Source organism: Mirounga angustirostris, unplaced genomic scaffold, assembly GCF_029215605.1.
Source record: "Mirounga angustirostris isolate CCGP_5_RB_7025 unplaced genomic scaffold, mMirAng1.0.hap1 SCAF_10, whole genome shotgun sequence".
Taxonomy (NCBI): Eukaryota; Metazoa; Chordata; class Mammalia; order Carnivora; family Phocidae; genus Mirounga; species Mirounga angustirostris.
The window spans coordinates 64,897,753-64,925,201 of NW_026991718.1; the positions used below are offsets into that span (position 1 = coordinate 64,897,753).

At 37.2% G+C, this 27,449-nt stretch overlaps 1 protein-coding gene across 1 annotated transcript in view; it reads left to right on the plus strand.

Moving 5' to 3' along the window:
• Positions 1 to 27,449, plus strand: part of CLHC1 (clathrin heavy chain linker domain containing 1) — a 40,806-nt gene that overhangs the window by 898 nt on the left and 12,459 nt on the right. The window contains exons 2-9 of the mRNA XM_045884982.3: positions 6,274 to 6,532; positions 10,658 to 10,845; positions 12,876 to 13,009; positions 15,037 to 15,238; positions 15,351 to 15,463; positions 15,845 to 15,938; positions 17,321 to 17,427; positions 24,682 to 24,856. Of these exons, the coding sequence (XP_045740938.1) occupies positions 6,356 to 6,532; positions 10,658 to 10,845; positions 12,876 to 13,009; positions 15,037 to 15,238; positions 15,351 to 15,463; positions 15,845 to 15,938; positions 17,321 to 17,427; positions 24,682 to 24,856 (1,190 nt within the window). The 5' untranslated portion in view covers positions 6,274 to 6,355. The remainder of the gene's footprint in view (positions 1 to 6,273; positions 6,533 to 10,657; positions 10,846 to 12,875; positions 13,010 to 15,036; positions 15,239 to 15,350; positions 15,464 to 15,844; positions 15,939 to 17,320; positions 17,428 to 24,681; positions 24,857 to 27,449) is intronic.

Sequence of the window (27,449 nt, forward strand, 5' to 3'; positions counted from 1 at the left end):
GATATTCTGCCTCTGCCTCCCTTACAGCCTATTCTGCCAAACCCATTACTCCGTTTACACTTTAATGACTGAGCTAATTGAAGTTCCTAGCTTACCTCTCTCATGCTTTGGCACTTCTAAAAATCCATTTCTTCTTCCTGGAACATTGTTCATCCCATATTCTGCCAACTTGTCTCCATCTTTACCACAAAACTCCTTCAAAGAGTTGTCTATACTCATTGTCTCCAGTTTTCCCCTTCCATTGATTGTACCTACTCCTATTAGGTTTTTGTCCCTACCATTACAGTGGAATAGCTCCTCTGGGTCACTAATCACCACCATGTTGCTAAATTCACTGGTCATTTAATCTTATGTGATCTGTCAGCATTTGACACAGTTGATTACTCCCTCCCTCTTTGAAACACTTTTTTTCACCTGACTTCCAGGATACCTCTCTCACTTCTACTTTCCTGAACACTTTTCCAGGCTGTTTTTGCTTCTTTCTCTTGATCTACCAGACCTCTAAACTTTGGAGTGCCACCCAAGGCCCAGTCCGTGGACCTCTGCTTTTTGACATTTTCTAGGTCATTTTCATTCTGTCTCATAACTCTATTTAATTAATTAATTAATTTTTAAAGATTTTATTTATTTATTTGAGAGGGAGGAGCAGAGGGAAAGGGAGAAGCAGACTTCCCACTGAGCAGGGAGCCCGATGCGGGACTCCATCCCAGGACCCTGAGATCATGACCTGAGCATCAAGAGTCAGATGCTTGGGGCGCCTGGGTGGCTCAGTTGGTTGAGCGACTGCCTTCGGCTCAGGTCATGATCCTGGAGTCCCTGGATCGAGTCCCACATCGGGCTCCCTGCTCAGCGAGGAGCCTGCTTCTCCCTCTAACCCTACCCCCTCTCATGTACTCTCTCTCTCTCTCATTCTCTCTCTCTCTTAAATAAATAAATAAATCTTTAAAAAAAAAAAAGAGTCAGATGCTTAACTGACTGAGCCACCCAGGCGCCCCTATTTTATTTATTTTTAAATTTTATTTTAAGTAGGCTCCATGCCCAGTGTGGAGCCCAATGTGGGGCTTGAACTCATGACCCTGAGATCAAGACCTGAGCTGAGATCAAGAGTTGGACACTTAATCAACTGAGCCACCCAGGTGCCCCGTCTATCTCAACTTTTAAATACCATTTATATGCACATGACGTATAAACTTATCTCTCACTCAGACCACTCACTAGAACTCCACCCTCACATATCCAGCTGACTACCTCTCATAGGCAACACGTCTCATAGGCAAGCCCGAAGTCCTGATCTCACGAAATTGCTCTTCCCATCTCTGTAAATGGCAATTCCCATCTTCTCATTGCTAAGGCCAAAAACTTTATGGTCATCCTTGACTGCTCTCTCATATCCACGTACTTTCTTATGCACAGCAAATTCTTCTTGGCTTTGTTCTCTATGCAGAACACTTCTCACCACCTCTACTGTAACCACCCTGATTCAAGCCACCATTATCTTTTGCCCAGATTATTGCAGTAAACTCCTCTAACAGTTCTTCCAGCTTTGATCCTTGTCTTCACAGAGCAGCAAGAAAGGTTCTTTGAAGATGTATGTCAGCTGTCACTCTTCTGCCCATAGCCCTCCAATGACTTCCCGTGTCACCAAGAGTGAAGCATAAATTCCTATAAGGGAGGCTGTTGCTCCAGCGCTGGAACGACATAGCCGTGTTCCAACCCATTGTTCCTCTTGCCAAGTCTTCCTAGTGAAAGGGACACCTTTTTCTAACCTGTACAAAGGTGCCCCATGGGGGAGCTGGTCGTGGTCCTGCCTTCAAGGCCTCATATCCTGCATGATCTGGCAGCTACCTCTCTGACCTTATCAATCCCTTGTCCCTTTTTCTTCTAGCCCCACTGGCCTTCCTGCTGTTTGTCAGACGTGCCCTCCTGCTTTGAGGCTTTTGCACTTGCTGCTCTGTCTGCATCCATCACTCCTCCCAGGAATCTTTAAACTCCTTTTTAAAATGTCACCTTGTTGGGACGCCTGGGTGGCTCAGTCGGTTAAGCATTTGCCTTCAGGTCAGGTCATGATCCTGGAGTCCCGGGATCGAGTCCAGCGTCAGGCTCCTTTGCTCGGTAGGGAGCCTGCTTCTCCCTCTGCCTGCTGCTCGCCCTGCTTGGGCTCTCTCTGTCTCTGTCTCTCTGACAAATAAAGAAAATCTTAAAAAAAAAAAAAGTTTAAAGATTTAAAAGTAAATAAATAAAATGTCGCCTTATCATGAGGGCTTTCCTCTTTCCCAACTTAATGCCTTGCATAAAATAGCACCCTCCCACCTTCTTTCTAGTCCCCATTCCTTGTTTTATTTGTTTATACAACTTAGCCCCATGTGTCATCTGTATTTGTGGGTGTTGTCTGCCTTCCTGTTTGAATGTAACCTCTGAGCGGTTCGGGACTTTGTTTTGTTTGATGCTGTATCTCTAGTGTCTAGAATAGTGGCAGACACAGTAGGTGAGTGCCTCCCCCAATTTATTGAATAAATAAGTGCAGCACAACGTAAGTATTGCCCTAGGTGTTGTTCCATTAGCTGTTTCCCTGCTCTCTCCCACAAACTAGTGAGGCGCACCTCTGGGCTTTTGGAGCCCATTGTGCCCCCCTTGTCACACTGCCTTCTCTGCTCTGTAGCAATGGCTTATTTAACTAGCCCAATAGACTTGGAATCTTTGTGACTCATTTTCTCTGTATCCCTTTGTGTCTAATATGAATGAGGGAGTGAAAGGTCATCTGAGTTGGTTTATGTGACTCGGGCATTTTGTAGATGCTGAGAAACGGTCACTTTAGCTGTGTTCTGGTTTGAGGCACCCACAAGTCATGTCTTATGAGCAGACCACAGTATTGCTCAGTGATTATTGATTATTAAGCGTTTTTTTAAAGTACATATTCTGCTAGACATTGTACTATGCACTGGAATGTGTATAGGTAGGGAAGGATAATGGGGAGTGAGAACATATTGGTTCCTGCCTATTGAGACAGATAGAGAATGTAAACAGAAAGTCACTATTATAGAGTGGCTGAGTGATAATACCATGATAGAGGAAGTGCACAGTACCATGGGAGAATGTAGAAGTTGACCAAGTTTAAGGGAATTCAGGGCAGCTTTCCTGGAGCTGTATAAGCTGAAATCTGAGAAATGAGTAGAAGCCAAGTGATTGAGAGTGGTGGTATGAGTGTTATCTTGGTGGGGGCAGGGAGTGCTGAGGATGGAGGGAGGGCATACAGAGATGGGAGAGAATTATGCAGGACTCTCAGCAAATTCATGGGAGTGGGGATGGGAGTTATGAGAAGGGCAGGGGCATGAAAAGGCTAGATTTGGACAGAGAGAAAGGGACTACCTGGTTCCTCTAGGGCATTCATAGGCTAAGTAAAGGAACTTGGATATTATCCTAAGGTTAATAGGAGGCCACTGGCATTCAGATGTAACCACTAAGTCTCCAGTGGTCACACCCATTCCTTCCTCCTTTGACCATTATCTTTTACTATCTGAAATTACATTATTTATAGTCTGTTTCTCCTGCTAGATTATAAGCTCCAAGGAACCAAGAACTTTATCTTATTTATTACTGAATCTCTAGCTATAAAATAATGCTGGCATTTAGTAAACAATAAATATTAGTTGAATGAATGAATAAGGAAATTGATTTCTCACTTGGGAAAACTGTTGATCCATTTATGGGCTTTTACCTTATTGGAACTACTTATGTTCATTTATAAATTGGTTTTTCATTATCCAGTTCATCAACATAAAGTAAATTAGGTCTTTTAAACTTTGATAATTATTTTGGTGTCTCTCTCCTGCCTATGACCTGTGGGCAGGATTTATAGGCCATATATGTCTATATATATGCCATATAACTCTAGGCCATATATGTCATTTTAAATAACCAGATATTAATTATATTGCTAAAACATGGTAAAATTGATTTAGACATTTATTCATTGCAGCATTATTTATTATAGTGTAAATGTCCAACAGTGGGGGAGTGATAAAGTTATAATTATATAATTATATAATTATATAATTATTTTGGTGTCTCTCTCCTGCCTATGACCTGTGGGCAGGATTTATAGGCCATATATGTCTATATATAGGCCATATAACTCTAGGCCATATATGTCATTTTAAATAACCAGATATTAATTATATTGCTAAAACATGGTAAAATTGATTTAGACATTTATTCATTGCAGCATTATTTATTATAGTGTAAATGTCCAGCAGTGGGGGAGTGATAAAGTATGGGCTCCTGGGTGGCTCAGTCGGTTAAGCAGCTGCCTGCCTTCTGCCAGGTCATGATCTCAGGGTCCTCGCATCAGGCTCCCTGCTTGCTCCCTGCTCAGCGGGGAGTCTGCTTCTCCTCCCTCTGCCCCTCTCTCCCCTCCACCACCCAACCCCCTGCTTGTGCGTGAGCCCCACCTCTCTCTCTCAAAAAAAAAAAAAAAAAAAAGTATGGTGTATCATACCATGAAATACTACACAATCATTAGAAGTCTTTTTTTTTTAAGAATTTTATTTATTTGTTTGTCAGAGAGAGAGCACAAGCAGGGGGAGCAGCAGACAGAGGGAGAAACAGGCTCCCCTCGGAGCAGGGAGCCTGACATGGGACTCTTATCCCAGGACCCTGGGGTCATGACCTGAGTGGAAGGCAGACACTTAACTAACTGAGCCACTCAGGCATCCCTAGAAGTCATGTTTTTGAAAACTATTCAACAACATAGAAAAGTGCTTTTTTTTTTAATAAATTAATTTTATTTTATTATGTTAGTCACCATACATTACTATCATTTATTTTTGATGTAGTGTTCCATGATTCATTGTTTGTGTATGACACCCAGTGCTCCATGCAGAATGTGCCCTCTTTAATACCCATCACCAGACTAACCCATCCCCCCACCCCCTCCCCTCTAGAACCCTCAGTTTGTTTCTCAGCGTCCATAATCTCTCATGGTTCATCTCCCCCTCCGATTTCCCCCCCTTCATTTTTCCCTTACTGCTATCTTCTTTTTTGAACGTATAATGTATTATTTGTTTCAGAGGTACAGGTCTGTGATTCATCAGTCTTAGACAATTCACAGTGCTTACCATAGGGAAAAGTGCTTTTAATATGAAGTGGAAAACATGAAGATACAAAGCTGAATATAGAGCGTGATCCTAATTTTTATAATTATAAAACTGGAAGGAAATATACCAAAATATTAAATAATCATTATGTTTGGATGGAGGATTGTAGATTTTTAGTTTTTCATTAATTTTCTTTGGTTTATATTTTCCAAATTTTATACCTGAATATACATGGGTGGGGGAGAAGTTAGGAAGAGTTCAAATGTTTTGCCTTGCCAGACATTTTTCAGCAAGCCATGGGTTCTGTTTGATGTTAATGTGAATAGTTTTCAGGAATCAATTTCTGTATCTAACTCTTAATTGGATAATGATTCTTAAAGAGCAATGGAATGTAGCTGCTTGAAACTGTGCTAGAAAAGGGCTGTTATCTTTGATATCACTGATGGATGGGTTTTAGCAGAAGTTCTGACATCTTACTTTTTAGTTAGTATGTTTATTTTAATGATAAGAATTATAATAAAGTTTATCATAAAATAAATTCATGAGTTGTTTGTAGCTCTCTTGACTATGCCTGGGCCAAGTAAGCACATGGGTAGAGAAGTATCTGACCTTGTTTGTATCATGAGGAGGCTTCCAAACTTGGTAAATTCTGTTAGAAAGTAATGAATTAAACATAAGAAACCATCCAGGGACACCTGGGTGGCTCAGTCGTTAAGCGTCTGCCTTCGGCTCAGGTCATGATCCCAGGGTCCTGGGATCGAGTTCCGCATCGGGCTCCCTGCTCAGCGGGGAGCCTGCTTCTTCCTCTCCCACTCCCCCTGCTTGTGTTCCCTCTCTTGCTGTGTCTCTCTCTGTCAAATAAATAAAAAATAAATAAAATCTTAAAAAAAAAAAAAAACCATAAGAAACCATCCAATCACATGACACATAGGCTTGGTTACTAAGAAAAGTGCTCTTTATTGACTGGTGTTTGGTATTTCTATCCCAGAGGTATAGCACTTGACAGTAGGTTAGACCTTTTAATTCATAGGTTGAAATATTTATCTCTGAGATTCATGGGAAATTTTTTTCCCATGACAAATACACATTTTAGACCAGTTTTAATTTATTATAAATTTATTAGAAATGTCTTAATTTATCTTAAGCTTCAGATCAGTTGATGGTCTTTTTTTTTTTTCAGGCTTACCAAAGTTTTGGTTTTGTTGCAAAAGCAAGTCAAGACTTAACTCTTCTCTGGTGAACAAGTGTGCAGATTGTGACATATGTCCATCCAAGAAATAAATAAACATGCAGTTCTCCCTCCTATCATTAGTAGAAGTGACAAGGAATTTTTGGAAAGTATGCAAAGATACATAATCACAGAAACTGAAAGAGTGGGCTGTACTGAGGAAGGACCTGCTGATGAATATTACATCATATACCGAAACGTTTTTGATAAGGTATCAAAATGCTCTTAAGATGAGGGAGTTTTCATGCGGTAGAAATGGTCTATCTTGACAACTAATCTTCCTGCCTTAGTAACATCACTGCTTGTTTGAGTGCAATTCATTTGTCAATTTTGAGAAGTTCATCCAGTGTATTGGGAAGGGATGAATGGGGAAAATACAGTGCTGGATTTCTATCACTAGATAGTTAACGAATGTTTCAATTGTTTTAGCTTGAGTGCAGGCTGTCAGTTTTTGAGCAACAACTTAGTTGTGCCTTCTAACATCATTTTGGCCTTTTATCTAAGAATACCTGATTTGTTAGGAATTAGGCTGCCAAGCAGGAACCTGGTAGTTGTTGTTTTGGGTTTGTTTGTGATACCATTAAAGTGTTGGCTGAGATTTGATCTAGCGTATTAAGTTGGAACACTTGGTGAGTTAGAGGTCTCCATAGGTCCAGTAAACAAGAGGTTTGACTGGACTGAACACTGGAAATAGATGAGTTTAGAAAATGTTATGGCTGGGGCGCCTGGGTGGCTCAGTCATTAAGCGTCTGCCTTCGGCTCGGGTCATGATCCCAGGGTCCTGGGATCGAGCCCCGCATCGGGCTCCCTGCTCTGCCGGAAGCCTGCTTCTCCCTCTCCCACTCCCCCTGCTTAGGTTCCCTCTCTCGCTGTGTCTCTCTCTGTGTCAAATAAATAAAATCTTTAAAAAAAAAAGAAAGAAAATGTTAATGGCTTTATATAACATTTGATTTTGCTTTTTAAGGTTTTAGAAACACTTGTTTTTCCTTACAAACAATTGCAGTTTCCCCTTTGGTTCTATTTTTTTTTTTTTTAATCCTTACTTTTTTTAACCCCCTTGGAAGATGCCCTGGCAGTTAAATAAGTGAAATCAGCATCCTTTCCTCCTTACCCAGAAGAAATAATTATTTATCTTAAGAATTCTGTAGACTATTGGTTTCTGAGTAAAACAGCCACAGGCAAAATAGGAACTCAGTCTTTTGTTTAATTTTTAAACAGTATACACTATGAATCTTATTTCTCCTCTAATTAAAAACACAGTGCATCACTGTAAGGAAAAATGAGCACAAAGTAGTGATCTATACCTACAAGTGGAATTAAGAAAATTGATGAGTATTCATAAGAGTATAAAATAAAGAAACAGTCTTTTCTTTTAAGTCATCTAGAAACACCATCTTTTAGAATTGGTACATTGGCAGGTTAGCTTCATTTTATATGTCATTATGATCAGTGATTTTGCTTTTGAGTCATTAAGGAATGTATTGGATGAATGTTTAAAGGCAGCGTTTTGAATGGTTTCATCAATATCAAGAATTATGCTAAGACTCTACTTACCTGAAACCAGCAAAGGAAAGTTATCGTAACAGTGACATGCTTATCTTTGCATGTCCAAATGCTGACACTTGTTGGAAGTTTTCTTACATGAAGAGTTGTCTGCTTTAAATTAGTATAGTTCTAGTAAAGTCATTTTGGAGGTGGTGTTGGTTAATTTAATTCTTAAAGAAAAGACATGGGAATAAATAAAAGATAATATTTACATCTATAGTCCTTTTCTCCCTACCTCCCAAGATTTCCATGTGCACTTTCTGTCCGTTGTACATTTGTGCCTTGTAAAGAATTCTATTCTTTAGGACTGAGACGGTGTCTGAAATAGAAATTATTTGGCACTTAGAGAAACTTTTCTTCTAGTTTCTAAAGATGATTGGTCTTTCCATTTTCTTTCTTTTTTTTTTTTTTTAAGATTTTATTTATTTATTTGCCAGAGAGAAAGCGTGGGAGAGAGAGAGGGAGAGAACAAGCAGGGGGAGCGTCAGGCAAGAGGGAGAAGCAGGCTCCCCGCTGAGCAAGGAGCCCAATGTGGGACTCGATCCCAGAACCTGGGATCATGACCTGAGCTGAAGGCAGATTCTTAACCCACTGAGCTGCCCAGGCGTCCCTGATCTTTCCATTTTCATGTTATTCTAGCATATTTGCTTGTTAATAAACTATTAATGACTACTTTCTCTAATCTTCCTTCTTTCCTTGGAAGGATCTAATTAGGCAAAGATGAAAGTATTAACTTGCATCTCTGAATACTTGGAATCAGAGCAAATACCAAATTCTGCTTACAAACACACATAGAGGATTTTACCTAGTGAACCGTGCCTGAATCAAAGCAAAGAGGACCTGAAACTCCTGTAACAAGAATTGAGGGTAGGTTATAGAAAGAGCCAAAGACTTAATAAGCAAGGCAGACCAAAGCTAGAAGAGTGAGCTTCTACAGAAATAGGTGAAATATGGAGGCAACTGTCCTCTGGAAATGGCTGGTTTTTGTGCTTCTGGTAGCATGTACAAATAGCCTCTGTCCATATATAGGAGCTGAGGTGGAATGACTACCCTTCCTCTTCTCCCCCAGACCCCTGTACTTACCAAGTCTCTTGAGTTTAATGCAAACCTGACCCTCAGACTTGAATGATGTAGAGCCAGGAAGACCGTATGAAAGAGTTAAGTGGGTTGGCTATAAGAGAATAAGGGATCACGAGGACTGGGGCAAAATAAAGAACCAGTTCAGTCTAAAGCTCCAGCTGATTACTGCCATTAAGGAATGGGGGTTCATGTTGGTAGATTTTTCAGAGTTTTCAAGAGAAATGGAAATACAGTTTTTGGTGAAATTTCCTACATTTTAAAATATTTTTGTGAGTCAAGCAAAACTGGATTCTGCCTGTAGCATGCCACTGTGCTTCCTTTACTTCTACGCATCTCCTGTGCGTTCTCAACGGTTCCCATTTGTGTTCTTCTGAAATCTGTGTCTTCTAGCAAGCAGGTATGGGAGCTGATTGTGGCATCACTCCAAGTCCGTTTTTTCTCCATTACGTTTCCAAACTATATTGGATTGTTGTGGCATATCCCAGAGGCATGTGAAGTGGAGGATGGCCAGGAACAGTGGGGTATTTGATTTGGAAGACTGCAGACGAGTGGCCTCTGTTTCATTAAAGGTTCCTGGGTGGCTGTCCTCCTGGTTTGGGTAGATGGGTAATATGGTCATGTCAAAAAGACAACCAGGATCTCCCACTCACATATCCTCTACTGGTATTTACCACTGATCTGTAATCTGCTTGTGCTCTTTCTTGATAGACCAGATCTCTTCCAGACCAGATAATTTTTTCTAGATACTGTTTAGCTAACAGAAAACCAATGGGGGATACCAGAGACTAGAGATGTAGCTGGGATAGACAGCATAATTATAGCTTTCGGAGAAAATTATGGATTGATCATATCTATTCCCTATACATATTGATCCCTTCCAAAAGCCTCATGTGTAGAATTTGGAAACCATAAATATTTATAATTTTTTGTTTTTTAATTTACTTAAAATGCTTGTTAGTTATTTTTGCATGGGTAATGCATACACAAGATAGGCAAGAAGGAAGGAAGGGAGGAAGGAAAGAAGGAAGGAAGGAAGGAAAGAAAAAGAAAAAAAGAAAAGAAAGCCAATAAAGAAGAATATACAATGGAAAGTTAGGTCCTTTTCACCTCAGACCCTGCTTCCTCTTTGCTTCTCTGCAGGCACCCACTATTTCCATTTCCTTTTATTATCCTTCTAGAGATATTCTGTACTTACACACACCATTGGAAACCATGAATATGTAGCAGGTTTTCTATAGTTGCACTTGACATCTTAGCAATAGAAATGCAATTGGGGAATTGAGAATATTGATTAGCCAGTAGGAGCTGATAGGTTAGAAAAAGAGAGAGGTGAGAGGAATCCAGGATTTTAAGGTCTGAATGAAGCCAGAGACTAAATTTGGAGACAGTAAGGGATGATAGGCAATTATATTTCAAAGATCTATAATTGAGATAATTAAACCTGGTATTGGTTTTAACTGACATCATATCATGTATGTGTTCATACTAAGTAGAGCAAAAATATTTAAGTTCATAGTATTGTAATGATTCACAAAGTGCATATTCAGTAAATATTAGTTGTCTTTAATACCCTAGGTATTAAAATTTAAGACTTCTAACTGCTCATCATGTTTCATTTAAGAAATAATCTACAATGCTGTTTGCAAGGCTTTTGTTTCGTAGTCTTCTAGAAAAAAAATTCAGTACCATAGGCAGAAAAATCATGTTTCAGGTAATAGAGTATGTCACTGCATACAAATCCATTCTTACTTCGATCAAAAAAGAATATGATGCCTTTATTGAGACAATGAAGGAAGGCCAAAGAACTGCATTTTGTCTTCATGGAAAACTTAAAGCTTTGGCAGCAGAGCCCACAGCATTGGTGTATCACAGGAAAAGAACAATCCAACTTGAAACAAAGTAAGTATATTAGTAAGTAGCCCAAAAGGTGATAATTGTTACTTGGTTATATTACCTAGTTAATGTAACTATAAACAGTGGTTCTTAGCCCCCCAAATCCCAAGCATTGTAAATATTAAGAGATTCTCAACTAGATTTATCATAGTGAAATTGTCAAAGATAAGGAGATCCTAAAAGTAGTTATAGAAAGAAGCAACAATTCAATACCCTCCATTCGGTGTTGTAGCATATATCAGAATTTCTTTCCTTTTTGTGGTTGAATAATATTCCATTTTATGAATACACCACATTTTTATCTAATTATCTGTTGATGGATACTTGGGTTGTTTCTACCTCTGGGTATTGTGAATAATGCCACTATGAACATTCATGTATAAGTATCTGAGTCCCTGCTTTCAATTCTTTTGGGAGTCCATTTACTTTTTTTTTTTTTAAGATTTTATTTATTTACTTATTTAGAGAGAATGTGAGCAAGGGGAGAGGGAGAGAATGAATCTCAAACAGACTCCCATGCTGACTGCAGAGCCTGATATGGGCCCCATCCCTTGACCCTGAGATATGACCTGAGCCGAAATCAAGAATCGGGCACTTAACCAACTGAGCCATGCAGGCACACCAAAAGTCTGTTTACTTTTAACATGCTCTTCTTCCACAAGCATAAGTTTTTTGGATGAAAGCCAAAGGGTATTTTATTTCCACAGTCCCTCTTTCATAAATACTGCAGGCTCTTACTCAGCCATCTGTAGGTACCAGGAAATCTGTATAGTAATCAGATGTGGGTAGCCATTCTCTACTGACAAACTTGTTTTTAATTTGCTAGAAACTGACATTTATATATCTAATTTATTTTAATCTGTTATTTTCCTCCCAGGGCCAACATATCAGTGATAAACTAGGCAGTGAACTTCAAATAATGCTTAAAAGAAATTTATATCTACCTCTCGGTCTTTAAGATCCCCATTTCTGGAATAAGACAGTTTTATCTCAAAGAGGTGCTATCCTTCTTCCAGCTCTAGGATTAAAATTACTATTGGAAGCTGAATAATGGCCTCAAAGATATTAGGTCCTAATCCTGGGAACCTGGGATTGTTACTTTATTTGGAAAAAGGGTCTTTACAGATGCTACTACGTTAAGGATCTTCAAATAGGGAGATTATCCTGGATTATTTAGGTGGGCCTTAAATACAATCACAAGTGTTCTTTTAAAGAGCTAGGAGAGTTGACAGGCAGAAGCGGGGGAAGGCAATGTGGTCATGGAGGCAGAGATTGAAGTGATGTAGCCCCAGAAGGCCTGCAGCCCCCAGAAGCTGGAAGAGGCAAGGAATAGATTCTTCCCAAGAGCTTCTTTTTTTTTTTTTTTTTAAGATGTTATTTATTTATTCTTGAGAGAGAGAGAGAGAGAGAAGCAGAGGGAGAAGCGGGCTCCTGGGGAGCAGGGAGCCCGATGCAGGACTTGATCCCAGGACCCTGGGATCATGACCCCAGCTGAAGGCAGACGCTTAACCATCTGAGCCACCCAGGCGCCCTTCCCAAGAGCTTCTAAGAGGAAGCACAGCCCTTTGATTTTGGCCCAGTGATACTGATTGTGGATTTCTGATCTCTGGAACTATAGGAGAATAAATTTCTGTTGTTTTAAGCTACCAATAAGTTTTTGGCAATTTGTTATAGCAGCCACAGGAAGCTGATATAACTACAAAAATAATTTTATTTGCAAAGGTAATTTTCAACTATAGGGAATAGACATAGTATTTTGTGGCCAGATTATTATGTTTAACACGTACAAATTTCCAGTAAGGTTGTGAATCGTAGTGTAAGATTTTAATGATGCTCTGAAAGAAAACTGTTCCTCACTTTTGGGGTTAGTTAACTTTTTACAGGCATTGTTTTGTAAACTTAACACCCAAGTCCATAATGGTTCAAAATGATAATTAGCCAAAATAAAGTAATGATTTAACCTGTTTTACTTTAAATCTTATGATTAAATAATTAACTAGTTGAAAGAAATATAAGAAAGCCTTTCTGTTTTTCAGAAAGAGGGTTATTGAAAATAATTCCTCAAAGATTCAATTGCAAATAGACAAAATGAAACAACTTAGGGCAGAATATGATGCAAAAGAAGTAAGATACCATACTTTCTCCAAAGATCCTTCAAAACCTATTCCAGGTACTGTATTTTGTTTAAAATGTTTGAAATTCCAACTGTTTTCAGTTATTACCAGTCATACAAATTAGTATATATATGCTGCAATATGTATGTGTGCAAGTGTACGAGGACTTTAACCAGACTTCACAAACAACTTTAGCTCGGGCTCCAGGTTGATACAAGGGAATGAGACAACTTCAACAACCCTGAAAGACTGAGAGAGTTCCAGACTGGCTGGATTATATAAAGTATAAGGGAGTGACTATTAAAATTTGGTTCTTGCATCAGTGTCACGTTACCTGCAAACCTGTTAGAAATGCAAATTCTGGCCCCACTGCAAACTTATTGTGTCAAACTCCAGGGATGGGAGTTGGGGTGGGGGTGGGGTGGAGCTCAACAGTATTTTAGCAAGGCCTTCAGGTAGTTCTAAAGTTTGAGAATCCCTGATATAATATATGAAAAAACTATAATGTATTAAGTTCTAGTGAATATTGTTGATTCACATTGATGTCAGCATTCACTGGTTCTTTATCTTCAGCTAAGCCATATTTTAAGAAATTGGAGTATATCCTAGAATTCATGAGGATGTTGAGAAGTTTGTAGGATGCATGGATAGAACTGCAAATATTCATCTTGGAGAAAAGGGAGACTTTGAAAATACCCAACTGTATTCAGAACTTTTAAGGATTTCAACCAGTTTTTATCCAGAGGCAGAATCAATAGGTGGAAATTTTAGGAAGTCAGATTGAGTTTCAATAGAAGAAATTACGTCTTGAAAGTAACGAACTGCTGCATACCAGAGGATTTCACCTCAGGTTGGACGATCATCCTGCATTTGGTGGAAGCAGGGACTAGATTCATTTTCAAATATAAAATTATGATAATACAACTACAAATAAGGTACATATGAATAAGTAGAGAATAAGCCAAATTGGTTAAATGCTGAGAGGATTCAGGGTAAGAGAATGATTAAAAATTGAGTAGGATTAATCCAGGCAGGTTTCTGGGAGAGAATTTTGATGCATGCCTTTAAAGCCAACAATTGGCCTGAATAAGGGAATCATTTCAAGTGGGTGTGAATGGGTTGTTATGAATAATGAATACAGGGGCAAGGAGGGAGAGAGGACTGAGGGCTTGGCAGGTTTTATAAACTTCGCACTGGAGAGAATAAACAGATTACCCTGGAGTTTGTTGTAGCAGATTAATGGAATCTTTGGTTAGAAATCTTGGGACAAAAATCCTGAATTGTTAGGCAGAAGCTCTTAGTGGTATTGAGTAACAGTGATATTTAAAGGTTTGCAAGGTGTGACAGTGAGGTCATTAAAACTTTTTAAGATGCAGGGGAGCCTGGGTGGCTGTCAGTTAAGCATCCGACTCTTGATTTCAAGATTTTACTTACTTACTTACTTACTTACTTACTTACTTACTTATTGATTTATTTGACAGAGAGAACACAAGTGGGGGTGGGGGCAGCAGAAGGAGAGGGAGAAGCAGGCTCCCTGCACAGCCCCAATATAGGGCTCGATCCCAGGACCCTGGGATCAAATCATGACCTGAGCCAAAGGCAGGTGCTTAACCTACTGAGCCACCTAGGTGGCCTTCGACTCTTGATTTCATCTCAGGTCCTGATCTTAGAATCGTGAGATCAAGGCCCCACTTGGGCTCCATGCTCAGCTTCAAACTTAAAAAGTATATAATCAATCTTAAGATTGATTCTTAAGATTAAGATTCTGTCTCCCCCTTCCCTTCCCCAGCTTGTGCACCCCGCCCCGTCTCTCTCTCAAATATGAAAAATAAAAAGCTTAAAAAAACTTTTTAAGATGCTAAGTTTTGGACAATCAGCCTTCATTGATGATATGTTTAAAACTGCTACACATTTAAAATTGTGTGCCAATTCTTTTTATGTTCAGTAAGTTATAAGTTCATGCTACCATTTCTTAATTATTTCTTAACATAGCAAACTATGATCTATTTTGCTAAGACTTGCCATTTGAGCACAAGAGTCCCCAACATGGTTTCTCTTTTGACTTGTTCCCTTTTCTCTGTAGGCATGACTCTCCAAGAATCTGTCAATTTAGTTGCTCTCACTAAATACCTGAAACATCTTGAAGATAAATATGCTGAAATTAAACAGGCTATGTTGAAAAAATATGTACCAGTTCAGAGGAGGGCAGAGTTAGATGAGGAAATGATTGTAACATTAAAACGGAGAGATTTAGCTGAAAATCTGAACAAAGAATTACAGTTTCGGTATGAAAGTTGATCATATACTTTTTAAGTTTGAAGCTTTTATTTGTGTTTATTCTATTACTCCACTATTTGATTTTAGGTTCAGTATACTGATTTTTTTTTTTCTTTGTAGTCATCAAAGACTGCAGATTATTTCAAATGCACTTACTTCATGGGTAAAATCTGATATGAGCAGCTCATTTGAAGACTTTGTGGAGCAAATTCAGAAAACTAAAAGTTTACCTGGTAATTTATCTATATTTTTTTAATTAACACAAATAATGGAAAACATCGTTTTCCCCCCAGAAAGCTAAAGAGTGAGAATTTTCCTAGGCTGAGCTTAAAGAAATAAAAAATGTACTTACTTTTGTTATGTCTCTATTACCCAATGAGCTTCTTCCTTCAACAGCTAACAGATAATTGGTAAATAGTAGATGTGGTAAGCCAAAGAGAGAATACCTAAAAATGTACCTGAAAATATGGGAGACATGAACAGGGAGGCCACTCAGTTTAGGAAGAGGTTGGTGCTGTTAGAAACCATAGCATTAAGTTGCTGATTAATTAAACATATATATATTTATTATTTTCTGTTGATTGATAATCTTAAATATCCTGTGGTGCTTTCAGTAATTATAGGTGACGAAGGCATTGTTGAAGAACTGCTTGAAGACGATCCAGGCAAGGCAAAAGAAGCTGAAATTTTGCTTTGCTACATTGAAAGGCAAATATTTTAAAAGCTTTGATTTTCCTTGTTAAAATGTTACCACATTTATTTTTTATTTAAATATTAAGTAAATATTTAATATTTATAAATGTTTAGCGTTTATTTAGCATCTTGATGAGCTACAGTCTCTAGATTTTGTATTTTTACAATTTTACTCTAGCAAACAAATTGGAAAATAAACTAGAATTTTAAAAAAATAGATTCTTTGTGTGAAAAATATTAGATGGGTAGTCTAGGAGATTTTTCAGAGGATGTAGGTGGCTCACAGTGTTGATTTAAGTTTTATTTATATATATATTTGCATTTCCTAGCCATTAGCCTGATGTTATGAAATGTTTTTGAGAAGGCCTTCTTGAGTCAGATTATCCTAACTAATTCAGTCATTTTTTTCCCATCATTTCTTCCTAATGTTTAAGTTACTATATGTAGCGTATAATAGAGGCTTACAGAGACCTCAGACTCTTCTTTAAGAGATTAATTTATAGGCTATGAGTCCAATATGTAAGGAGCATATGTAATATTCCTAGTCATATGTTAAACAATTTTTAATTGTGGATTGTCTTACTGATACGGTACAAAGAGGGGCAAAGGTCATTTTGGGGCAGTGCCAAAGCCTGTGCTATTTCCTTACACTGTAGGCATCCCCACGTTTATCAGTGTTAGATATGAGAGCAAAACCCTTGTTGAAATTAAAAGTCTTATGTATTTTGCTTATTAGTATTATTTTGGTGTTTTTCCCCTCTAGGGTTTCAAATTCATTTGCAACACTGTAAATCCTGTTTGCCATAGTTTTATTAATTGTGGGGTAAGGGCTGGTTTGAAGACATTTTGCCCTAGGAAGAGGCGTAGAGGCTTAAGTTAACTGAACTATTATTTTTTCTTCTTGTGTTACTCTCATAATTAATCAGGAGTCTGATGCCTGGCAGAGTAACATAGGCTTCTGAATACCAAGGACACCTCTTGATCTCCAGTTCCGCGTTCTTGGTGTTTCGATTACTATTTCCCCTAGGCTGAGTCTCTAAGCAGATTGCTCTTCTTTCCCCTGATATCCCTTTTCATCTGCAGACGATATGAGAGAAAAAAATCTGAGCTTATTGTGAATTCAGTTCAAGTTCTTTCCATTTTCTATGTCTTGCAGTAAGTACTATAGGAATAAAGTACAGGGTAAGGTTCAAAGTCTTCTGTCAGGTGAGAGTTTTATTCTGAGGATACAAAAAATGACAGAATATTACAGAAAGAGTAAAAAAAATCTTAGTGAATGACTCTAGATATAGTTTTTCTATATTACTGTGTTTAGTCTGTTTTAGACATTTCTAATCAGTTTTCTTTTCTTTTTTATGTGTACTATTATAATGCATAATGAAATGGAATGGCTGTAGGTTCAATGACTTAATGTCACTTGGTGAATATGAAAAGGCAGCTTGTTTTGCAGCAAACAGTCCTAGAAGAATTCTTCAAAACATTGGGACAGTGAATAAATTTAAGGGTAAGCATTTTTCTCTGAACCTCATGTATGTATGCAAATTGTACTTTTTTCCCCTGATAGAATGGAAAGAGTACTGAAGTAGGAGACTAAAGATCTAGGCTCCAGCCCTATCTCTGCTGTTTACTCAGTTTCTTTAGCTGTCACATTGAGGAATTTGATTAGATTTTCTACATTAAATGAGGAAATATTTCAAGTATACAGAAAAGTGTGGAGAAACGTACAACAACCATATACTCACTGTCAAGATTTAGTAAATGTTAACGTTTTGTCAAATTTGCTCCACTTCCTTTTAAAAAAGCTTTGTTGTAAGTTGACACACATGCAACGCAGTGTATGTATTTACACAATTTGGTAAGTTTTGACATTTGTATCACCCAAAAGTTCCTTCATTGCCCTCAGTGATCCTTCTCTCTGACTCCTCCTCACCCCTCCCATCTCCATCTCTCCCACAGCTTCCTCTCAGAGGTAACTGCTAGTCTGCTTGCAGTCACTGTAGATTAGTTTGCATTTCCTAGAATTTTATATAAATGGAATTACATAGTAAGTAATCTTTTTTGACTGACTTCTTGCACTCAGTATCATTATTTTGCAGTTCATCCATGTGTTGCATCTATCAATAGTTCATTCTTTTTTATTGTTGAGTAGTATTCTGTGGTATGAACACAAATCCTTTATCAGATATATGATTTAAAAATATTTTCTCCCAGTCTGTGGCCTTTCTGTTCATTCATACTCTTTGAAGTATCTTTCTAGGAGAAGTTTTAAATTTTGTTGAAGTCCAATTTGTGAATTTTTTTTCTTTTATGGATCATGATTTTAATGTTATACATAAGAAATCTGTGTCTAATCTGCAGATTTTTAACTCCTATGATTATGATTATTATTTTTTGGTAAGAATTTTATAGTTTTAAGTTTACAGTTAGGTCTGTGATTCAGTTTGAGTTAATTTTGCTATGTGGTGTGAGGTATGGGTTAAGGCATTTTTTTTGCCAGTAACTATCCAATTGTTCCATGATAATTTACCAAAAGGACTTTCTACACATAATTGCCTTTGTTGAAAATCAGTTGTCCTTATACTTTCAGGTCTAATCTGTTTCACTGATCTATTTGTTTATCTTGATGCTAATACTACATACACTGTCTTGATTATTGTTGCTTTATAGTAAGTGTTGAAATCAGAGTGTTAGACTTTAAACTCTGTTTTTCTTTATCAAATTTAATTTGGCTATTTTGAATCTTTCATATTTCTGTTTAAAATTTTAGAATCGGATTGTAAATTTCTATAAAAAATTCTGCTGGGGGTGCGCCTGGGTGGCTCAGTTGGTTAAGCGACTGCCTTCGGCTCAGGTCATGATCCTGCAGTCCCAGGATCGAGTCCCGCATCAGGCTCCCTGCTCAGCAGGGAGTCTGCTTCTCCCTCTGACCCTCCCCCCTCTCATGCTCTCTCTATCTCATTCTCTCTCTCAAATAAATAAATAAAATCTTTAAAAAAAAAATTCTGCTGGGAATTGCATTAAATCTATAGATAAATTTTAGGAGAATAGACACTGAACAATATTGGATATTTGGCCCAATGAACCCATAAACATGGTATATTTCTACATTTATTTGGGTCTTTAAAAATTTCTTTCAGCAGTGTTTTGTAGTTTTCAGGTCTTTTTTTTAACATTGAAAAATTTAGTATTTTACTTAAAAATTTTCAGACATCTTACAAATATCCAGGAACTCTTCCTTTGGATGTGTTCTGAAATTGGTGAAGTTAAAAGTGATATTAGTATATCCCTATGGGTTTTATTTCTTCTCCCCTTGACTGGATCTGCTTAAAGTATGGATTACAAGTTTTAATAAAAGTCAAAGCTTGCAATTAAGGAATGCTTAAATAGGTATAATTACCAGCAAAATTAGAAAACAGCCAACTTTTATTACTTTTCTAGGTATGTGGATCTTATACTGAGAAATTCACCAATATTAGACAGATGATACTTAATTGTTGAATAGAATAAAAAAAAGTCCTTTTATTTTAACCAACTGAGCCACCCAGGTGCCCAAAAGTCCTTTTATTTTAAAACTTGACTGTATTTTTAAAGGATGAGAAGCTCAGAAATAAACAGAGAGGTATAAATAAAGGAGGGATATACTCAGTGGAGCTTACAGATACAGATAATTTTTCTTATTATTTTCATTCTAAGTGGAAATTTTTGATGTCAAATATATACAGCCTGTTTTTCATTAATTTTTCCTCAAAAAACCCTTTAAATTCAACAGTTTGAAAAAAAAGTTCTTTTACATTTATTTGAACATGAAAAATGTGTTGCCATATACATAATGCATATGAACATATATATTTATAGAGATTGTTTGACTGTGAATTGTGTGTAAATGGCCCATTTCATATTTTTGCATGCACAATTTTCAGTATTCTATTCTAGTGGATGTAATGCAGAGTATATTCTTATAGCTTTTATTTAGTGGACTCAAAGTCAAGAAGCCATTCCAATAATTATTTATAATTGGATAACTGACTATCAGGTCATGTTACCCTGTATACATACATCATGAGTAATGACACTGTACATTTTGAGTGTTAAACTGTTAACTTTTGTAAGTCTGAGATTTAAATTGGTATATATAAAAGTAGCCAAAGCCTAAAGAATGATGACAGGAAGAGGTTTCTACCACAGAGCATTTATAGTTTCATAAGGGACACAGAGCAAAGAGAATTAAATGATTTTTAATCTGTGTTTAGGTCTTGTACATCTTTTGTCAGATTTATTTTTAAATATTTTATATTTATATTATTATAATTTTTATTTTGATTTCCAAAATTATTTGTTGGTAATATATAGAAATATAATTAACTATTATATATTGATCTTGTATTCTGTGACCTCATTAAACTTGTTTATTAGTTCTAATACTTTTATTGTGTATTCCTAGAATTTCTACATAGCTAATCATGTCATCTGCTAAAAAAGGGTTCCACTTCTTCCTTTCCAAGCCTTATTGCAGTGGCTAGATCTTCCATTACAGTGTTGAATAGAAGTGATGAGAGCAGATATTATTGCCTTGTTTTTTGTTTTTTGTTTTTTAAAGATTTTATTTATTTATTCATGAGAGACAGAGAGAGAGGCAGAGGGAGAAGCAGGCTCCCAAGGAGCAGGGAGCGCGATGCGGGACTCGATCCCAGGACGCTGGGATCATGACCTGAGCTGAAGGCAGACACTTAACCATCTGAGCCACCCAGGCGCCCTATTGCCTTGTTTTTGACCTTATTTTTCATTAAGAATGATATTAACTGTAGATTTTTCATAGATGCCCTTTATGAGGTTGATGAAATTGCCCTCCATAGTTGGTGAGAATTTTATCAGGGATGAATGTTAGATTTGTCAAATACCTTTTCTGCATTTATTGAGATGACCATGTGGTTTTTGTCCTTTAGCCTATTAATATAATTTATTGCTTTCCTGGGGAAAATTCCACAATTTTTATATTAATTTTACTATAATTACAGAGTTGTATAACCATTTCCATAACTTAATTTTAGAACATCTTCATCATTCCAGAAATAAACTTAGTACCCATTAATTCCTCATTCTCTACCCCCTGCTCCCTCTCTAGACCCTGGGTAACCACTAATCTACTTGCTATCTGTATAGATTTGCTTATTCTGGACTTTTCATATAAATGGGATCATATAATAAGTGTTTTTTTGTGACTGACTTCTTTTACTTAGCATGATCTTTTTGAGGTTCATTCATGCTGTAACATGAATATTCCATCGTATGGATGTATAATGCATTTTGTTCATCCATTTGTCAGTTGTTAGTAATTTGGGTTGTTTTTACTTTTTGGCTGTTATGAATATTGCAGCTGTGGACAGTTGTGTACAAGTTTTTATGTGGACATACGTTTTTATTTCTCTTGGGTAGATCCCTAGGAGTGGAATTGCTGGGTTATATGGTAACTCTGTGTTAACACTTTGAGGAACTGCTAAACTGTTTGCACTATTTTTCATTCCCACCAGCAATATATGAGGATTCCAATTTCCTCACATCTTTACCAGCCCTTGTTAATGTCTGTCTTTTTGTTGTAGCCTTTCTAATCCATGTGAGGTGGTAATCTCATTGTGGATCAATTGATTTGTTTATTATTTTTTTAAAATTTTAATTCCACTATAATTAACATACAGTGTTATATATTAATTTCAGGTGTACAATATAATGATTCAACAATTCTATATATTACTCAGTGCTCATCAAGCTAAGTGTTCTCTCATTGTGGTTTTGATTTGTGTATCCCTAATGACTAACAGTGTTGAGCATCTTTTCATGTGCCTATTGGCCATTTGTATATCTTTGGAGAAATGTTTATTGTTTGCCCATTTTAAAATTACGTTTTTTGTGGTTTTTTTATTGAGTTGTGAGAGTTCTTTTTATATCCTGGATAAAAGTCTCGTATCAGACAGATGATGTGCAAATATTTTCTTTTAATCTGTGGATTTTCTTTTCACTTTCTTTCTTTTTTTTCTTTTCTTTTTTTTTTTTTAGTAATCTATACATCCAAGGTGGGGCTCAAACTCATAATCCCAAGATCAAGAGTCACATGTTCTTCCAACTTAGTCAGCCAGGTACCCCTCTTTTCACTTTCTTGTAGGTGGGTTTTTTGGTTTTTTGTTGTTGTTGTTGTTTTTTAAGGAGGCTCCATGCCCAACATGGAGCCCAGTGCAGGCCTTGAACTCATGACCATGAGATCAAGACCTGAGCCAAGATCAAGAGTTGGATACTTAACTGACTGAGCCACACAAGGGCCCCTTGATGGTGGTTTTTAAAGCACAAAAGTTTTAATTTTGTTGAAGACTAATTTACCCATCTTTTCTTTTATAGCTGTGCTTTTGATATTGTATCTAAGAAGTCTTTGCCTAAGTTAAGATCCTGTGTTTTTTTCTGAGAGTTTTGTACATAGGTCTGTGATCTACTTTGAGTTAATTTTTGTGTATGGTGTAAGATAGTGATCCAGATTCATTCTTTTGCATGTAGATATGTAGTTATCCCGTCACCATTTGTTGAAAAGACTGTTCTTTATCCATTGAATTGTTTTGGCCCCTTTGTCAAAAATTAATTGACTATAAATGTTTAGAGTTTATTTCTGGACTCTTAATTCTATTATATTTCTCTAGATATCCATCCTATGTCAGTATCATACAATTTTGATTACCATAGCTTTGTAGTAAGCTTTGAAATTAGCGTGACTCCATTTTTCTTTTTATTAGTATTAGCATTGTATATCTTTTCCCATATTCTTACTTTTGATCTATTTGTGTCTTTGTATTTAAAGTCATGTCTTTTACATGCACCCCATGTCTGATGTTTATAGCAACATTATCAACAATAGCTGAACTATGGAAAGAGCCCAGTGTCCATCAACTGATGAATGGATAAAGAAAATATCTACATCTATCTATATATGTGTGTATATATAGATGTATATGTATATCTATATCTATATATCTACACACACACACACAATGGAATATTACTCAACCATCAAAAAGAATGAAATCTTGCTATTTGCAATGACATGGGTGGAGCTAGAGTATATTATGCTAAGTGAAATAAGTCAGTCAGAGAAAGACAAATACCATGTGATTTCACTCATGTGGAATTTAAGAAACAAAACAGATAAACATAGGGGAAAGGGAAAAAAAAAAAACGAGAGGGAAGCAAACCATAAGAGACTCTTAACTATAGAGAACAAACTGGGGGTTGATGGAGGGGAGGTAGGCAGGGGGGATGGGCTAAATAGGTGATGGGTATTAAGGAGGACACTTGTTGTGATGAGCACTGGGTGTTATTATATGTGATTAATCACTAAATTCTATACCTGAAACCAATTTTACCATATATGTTAACTAACTAGAATTTAAATAAAAACTTGAAATTAAAAAATAAAAAAATAAAGTCAGTGTCTTCTAGGCAACATATACTTGTATTCTACTTTTTTTTTTAAGATTTTATTTATTTGACATCCTTCTTCTTTATACACTCTGACAATCTTTGCCTTTCAATTGGAGTTTTTAGATCACTTACATTTAATGTGATTGTTGACATGATTGAGTTTTGTTTTCTATTTTTCTTACCTCTTCTTTTTACCATTTCCCCCCTCTTTTTCTGCCTTCTTTTGGATTAGGTGAATTTTTTCATGATTCCACTTTTCTCCTTTGCTGATTATGAGCTATAATTCTTTGTTGTCTTATTTTGGTTGTTGCTTTAGGGTTTGTAGATTATATCTTTAACTTATCACATTCTACCCTCAGGTGATTTTATACCGCTTGATGTATTATATAAAAACAATATACTTCTAAATACTTATATTCATAGCATATTCCATTTCTAGTCTTCATTTCTTCATGTAGATTCATATTTCCATCTGGTATTATTTTCCTTCTGCTTGAAAGACTACCTTTAACATTTTTCATAGTGCAGGTCTGCTGGTGGTATATTCTTTCAGCTTTTAAAATTTCCACGTGAAGGCTCTGAGGGAGATTACATTCCATCTTTCTCTCCTAGCTTCTGGGTAGCTGTCAGCAATTTCTGGCATTCTTTGGCTTGTAGACATATCACTCCAGACTCTGCCTCTGTTTTCACATAACATGTAATATTTAGTCATTATCCAAAATGTAATGTTTAATCCATAAACATTAGTTAAAAATTGTAAGTATGTAATTTTAGATTGAAATTTTTAAAATTTTTTTTTTAATTTCTAAAGATTTTTATTTATTTATTTAACAGAGATAGCACAAGTAAGCAGAGTGGCAGGCAGAGGGAGAGGGAGAAGCAGGCTCTCCGCTGAACAGGGAGCCCAATATGGGGCTTGATCCCAGGACCCTGGGATCATGACCTGAGCCGTAGGCAGCCGCTTAACTGACTGAGCCACCCAGGCGCCCCTGGATTGAAATTTTTGAAGATACAGAGATGAAAATAATATGGGGGCGCCTGGGTGGCTCAGTTGGTTAAGCCTCTGCCTTCAGCTCAGGTCATGATCCCAGGGTCCTGGGATCGAGCCCCGCATTGGGCACCCTGCTCAGTGGGGAACCTGCTTCTCCCTCTCCCTCTATCTACTGCTCTGCGTACTTGAGCTCTCTCTGTCAAATAAATAAATAAAACTTAAAAAAAAAAAAAAAGAATATGAAGTAAGAAAAAGGAAACTATTATTTACTTAAAGTGTTCAACTCAAAAACTTTTCTTCTCTCTATAGCTGTTGGAAAGATTAGAGGCAAGCCTTTTCCATTACTCTTATTTTTTGAGACCATCTTTAGCACAAGTCATGCATGTAGACGTCCTATTGATGCAGAACTAACCCTGGAAGGAATCAAATGTGGATTATCTGAAAAACGTTTAGATTTAGTTATCAATTGGGTCACCCAGGAAAGGTAAGCAAAGTAAAGCTTTTAACTTAATTTTGATAGTTGGTTAATAAAGTTGTTTATTCTCAAGATTTCAATAGTTTTTTATTAGTACATTATTTGAACATTTATCTCCAGTCTCTATTGCAGTTAATTGGTTAAAAAGATTTACTAAGCATTCATGCAGTAATGGGGCCTAGTCACAATGAGCCCAGATCAGGAGTTGAGTAATGGCAGTTCACGGATGATTCATGACCACTTAATGGTGGATAGAAGTTGATTGGTAAGGGTAGAAAAGGATTAATCAGTATCATTGCTACTCAGAGGGATAAGGCAGGAACCTGGATCCAGATAAGTTATGGGTACATGTAAAGAATAAATCTAGGAGAAAACTTATAAGCAGGATGGATGTGGACCAAGGTAACATTTAGAACATACAAACCATTAAGGATAGACAGGAGATGGCTTCTTGGAGTTAGGTTTCAATACAGATTGGCAGATTTGTACTAGAGCCCCCTTAGGTTAGATTCCCTAGAACCAAAGCCTCAGACAGGAATTTGAGTGTACATGATTGATAGAGGGAGGGCTTCTCAAGAAAACCATATACGGGAGTGAGTGAAGCAGAATAGAGAAGAGTGTGTGTGTGTTTGGGAAGCCAAGAAAGGATGTAATCTCAGGCAAGTTCTAACCTTGGTCTTATTTATAGAGGCTCTGGAGCATAAACCACACCACAGAGCTGTCCCCCTTGAGGCAAGAGGCCAGCCTTTTGTACCTCTCTGTTAGACTCTATTAGGGCTATGGGCTGCCTGGATGGGGCATAACTTCCTAGGCATGGTGGCTTCCACCAGCGAAGGGCAATTGGCTGTAGAAGAAGGGGACCTGTAAGCCATTGGCAGCCAATACCCAGAGCAGCTGGGGAAGGAGGATCTGGGCAGGACATTAAAACAGCATCTACTATAGTCAACCATTTGCACAACACCTAATGTATTTGCTTCTCACCTTAATTTCACTCCATCTAGTCCAGGATTTTGTGGGTATAATTCTGGGGGAATCTTGTAAGAGGAGGGTTAGTGGGATGTACTATACAGCCCTTGTCATGACAATGAATCCTAAGGCTGTTACTTGTTTTTTACAACTTTATTGAGATATAATTTACATACAATAATCGATACATATTTCAAATGTACAATTTGATGAATTTTTGGAAAACAGCATTGTGGAGATATAATTGACATATAATAAACCACACATATTTGTAGTGTACAGTTTGACAAGTTTTAACATATGTATATACCCATGAAATCATTACCACAGCTGAGATAATCAACCTCATTCAACACCCATTCCATCTCCAGGTAACCACTGATCTACTTCCTGTCATAATAGATGAGGTTTCGTTTTCTAGAATTTTATAAAAATGGAATTATATATTATTTTTTCTTCTTGGTCTGGCTCTGTCACTTACAGTTATTTTGAGATTCTTCCATATTAATTATTATTCATCTTTCTTCTGTATCCATTTTATATTCTTCTCACTCTTACACTTCTGTTGGTCTTGATGGCTTGTCTGGTAGGATGACTGATTGCCATGCCTTTATCAAACCATGATTACTGATACCCATTAACAGTTTTCATTTGGCTTGGGACTACCAAGAGCTATCCCAGTAGATTATCTGCCACCTGTAACAAACAACTATATACTATTAAAAAACACCTACTGGATCTTGTTAAAGTTGGAGTGTCTATCCAGGGAACACCAATGACTGTTAAACTAGAGACCTGCTTATCATGAACTGGATTCTGACAGGCTCACCAAGTCATGAGGTCAGGTGGGCTCAGACAGTCCATCTAAAATCAGGTACAATCAAGATCATGCTCAAGCAGATCCAGAGAATACAGGTTAGCTTCAGAAATAGGTGGCCCAGACCCCATGTAAACTACCACCAACTGACTGACACTACTTCCACAGTAATGTCACACCTATGGCCTCATGCACGGGTGGGGTGACCTAAGACCAGCAGACAAGGAAGAAAAAACCCAAACTTGGCTCATGGATGGTTCTGGTTGTGTCCAGGTGATGCCAGCTTGTCACTCCATCCTTTGAAGATGGAGTAACATCCTTCAGGATGAAATGCACTCTTTAAACCAGTGACAATTACATGGTGTATTCCCAGTAGGTGGAATACTTGGGTCTGGGAGATAAAAGAGTGGCTCTGCTCAGCTATCATTCCTAGTAGCCCACATGGGGAGTATATTAATTAGGCTTCTCCAGAGAAACAGAATCAATAATATATTTAATATATTATTTTAATGTATATAATATAAATATATATATATTTCCATATATCAAATTGTGTGTGTGTGTGTGTACATGTATATATGTATATACATATATATAAAGAAAGAAATTGGCTCATGTGATTATGGAGGCTGGTAAGTCCCAAGATCTGCACTCAGCAAGCTAGAGACCAGCAAGCAAGAGAGCCCTCAATGGTGTGAGTTTCAGGCTGCTCAAGACTCGAGAAAAGCCAATGTTTCTGTTTGAGTCCAAAGGTAGGAAAAGACTGATGTCCCAGCTAAGCAGTCAAGCAGGAGGAGTTCCCCCTTATTTGGAAGAGGG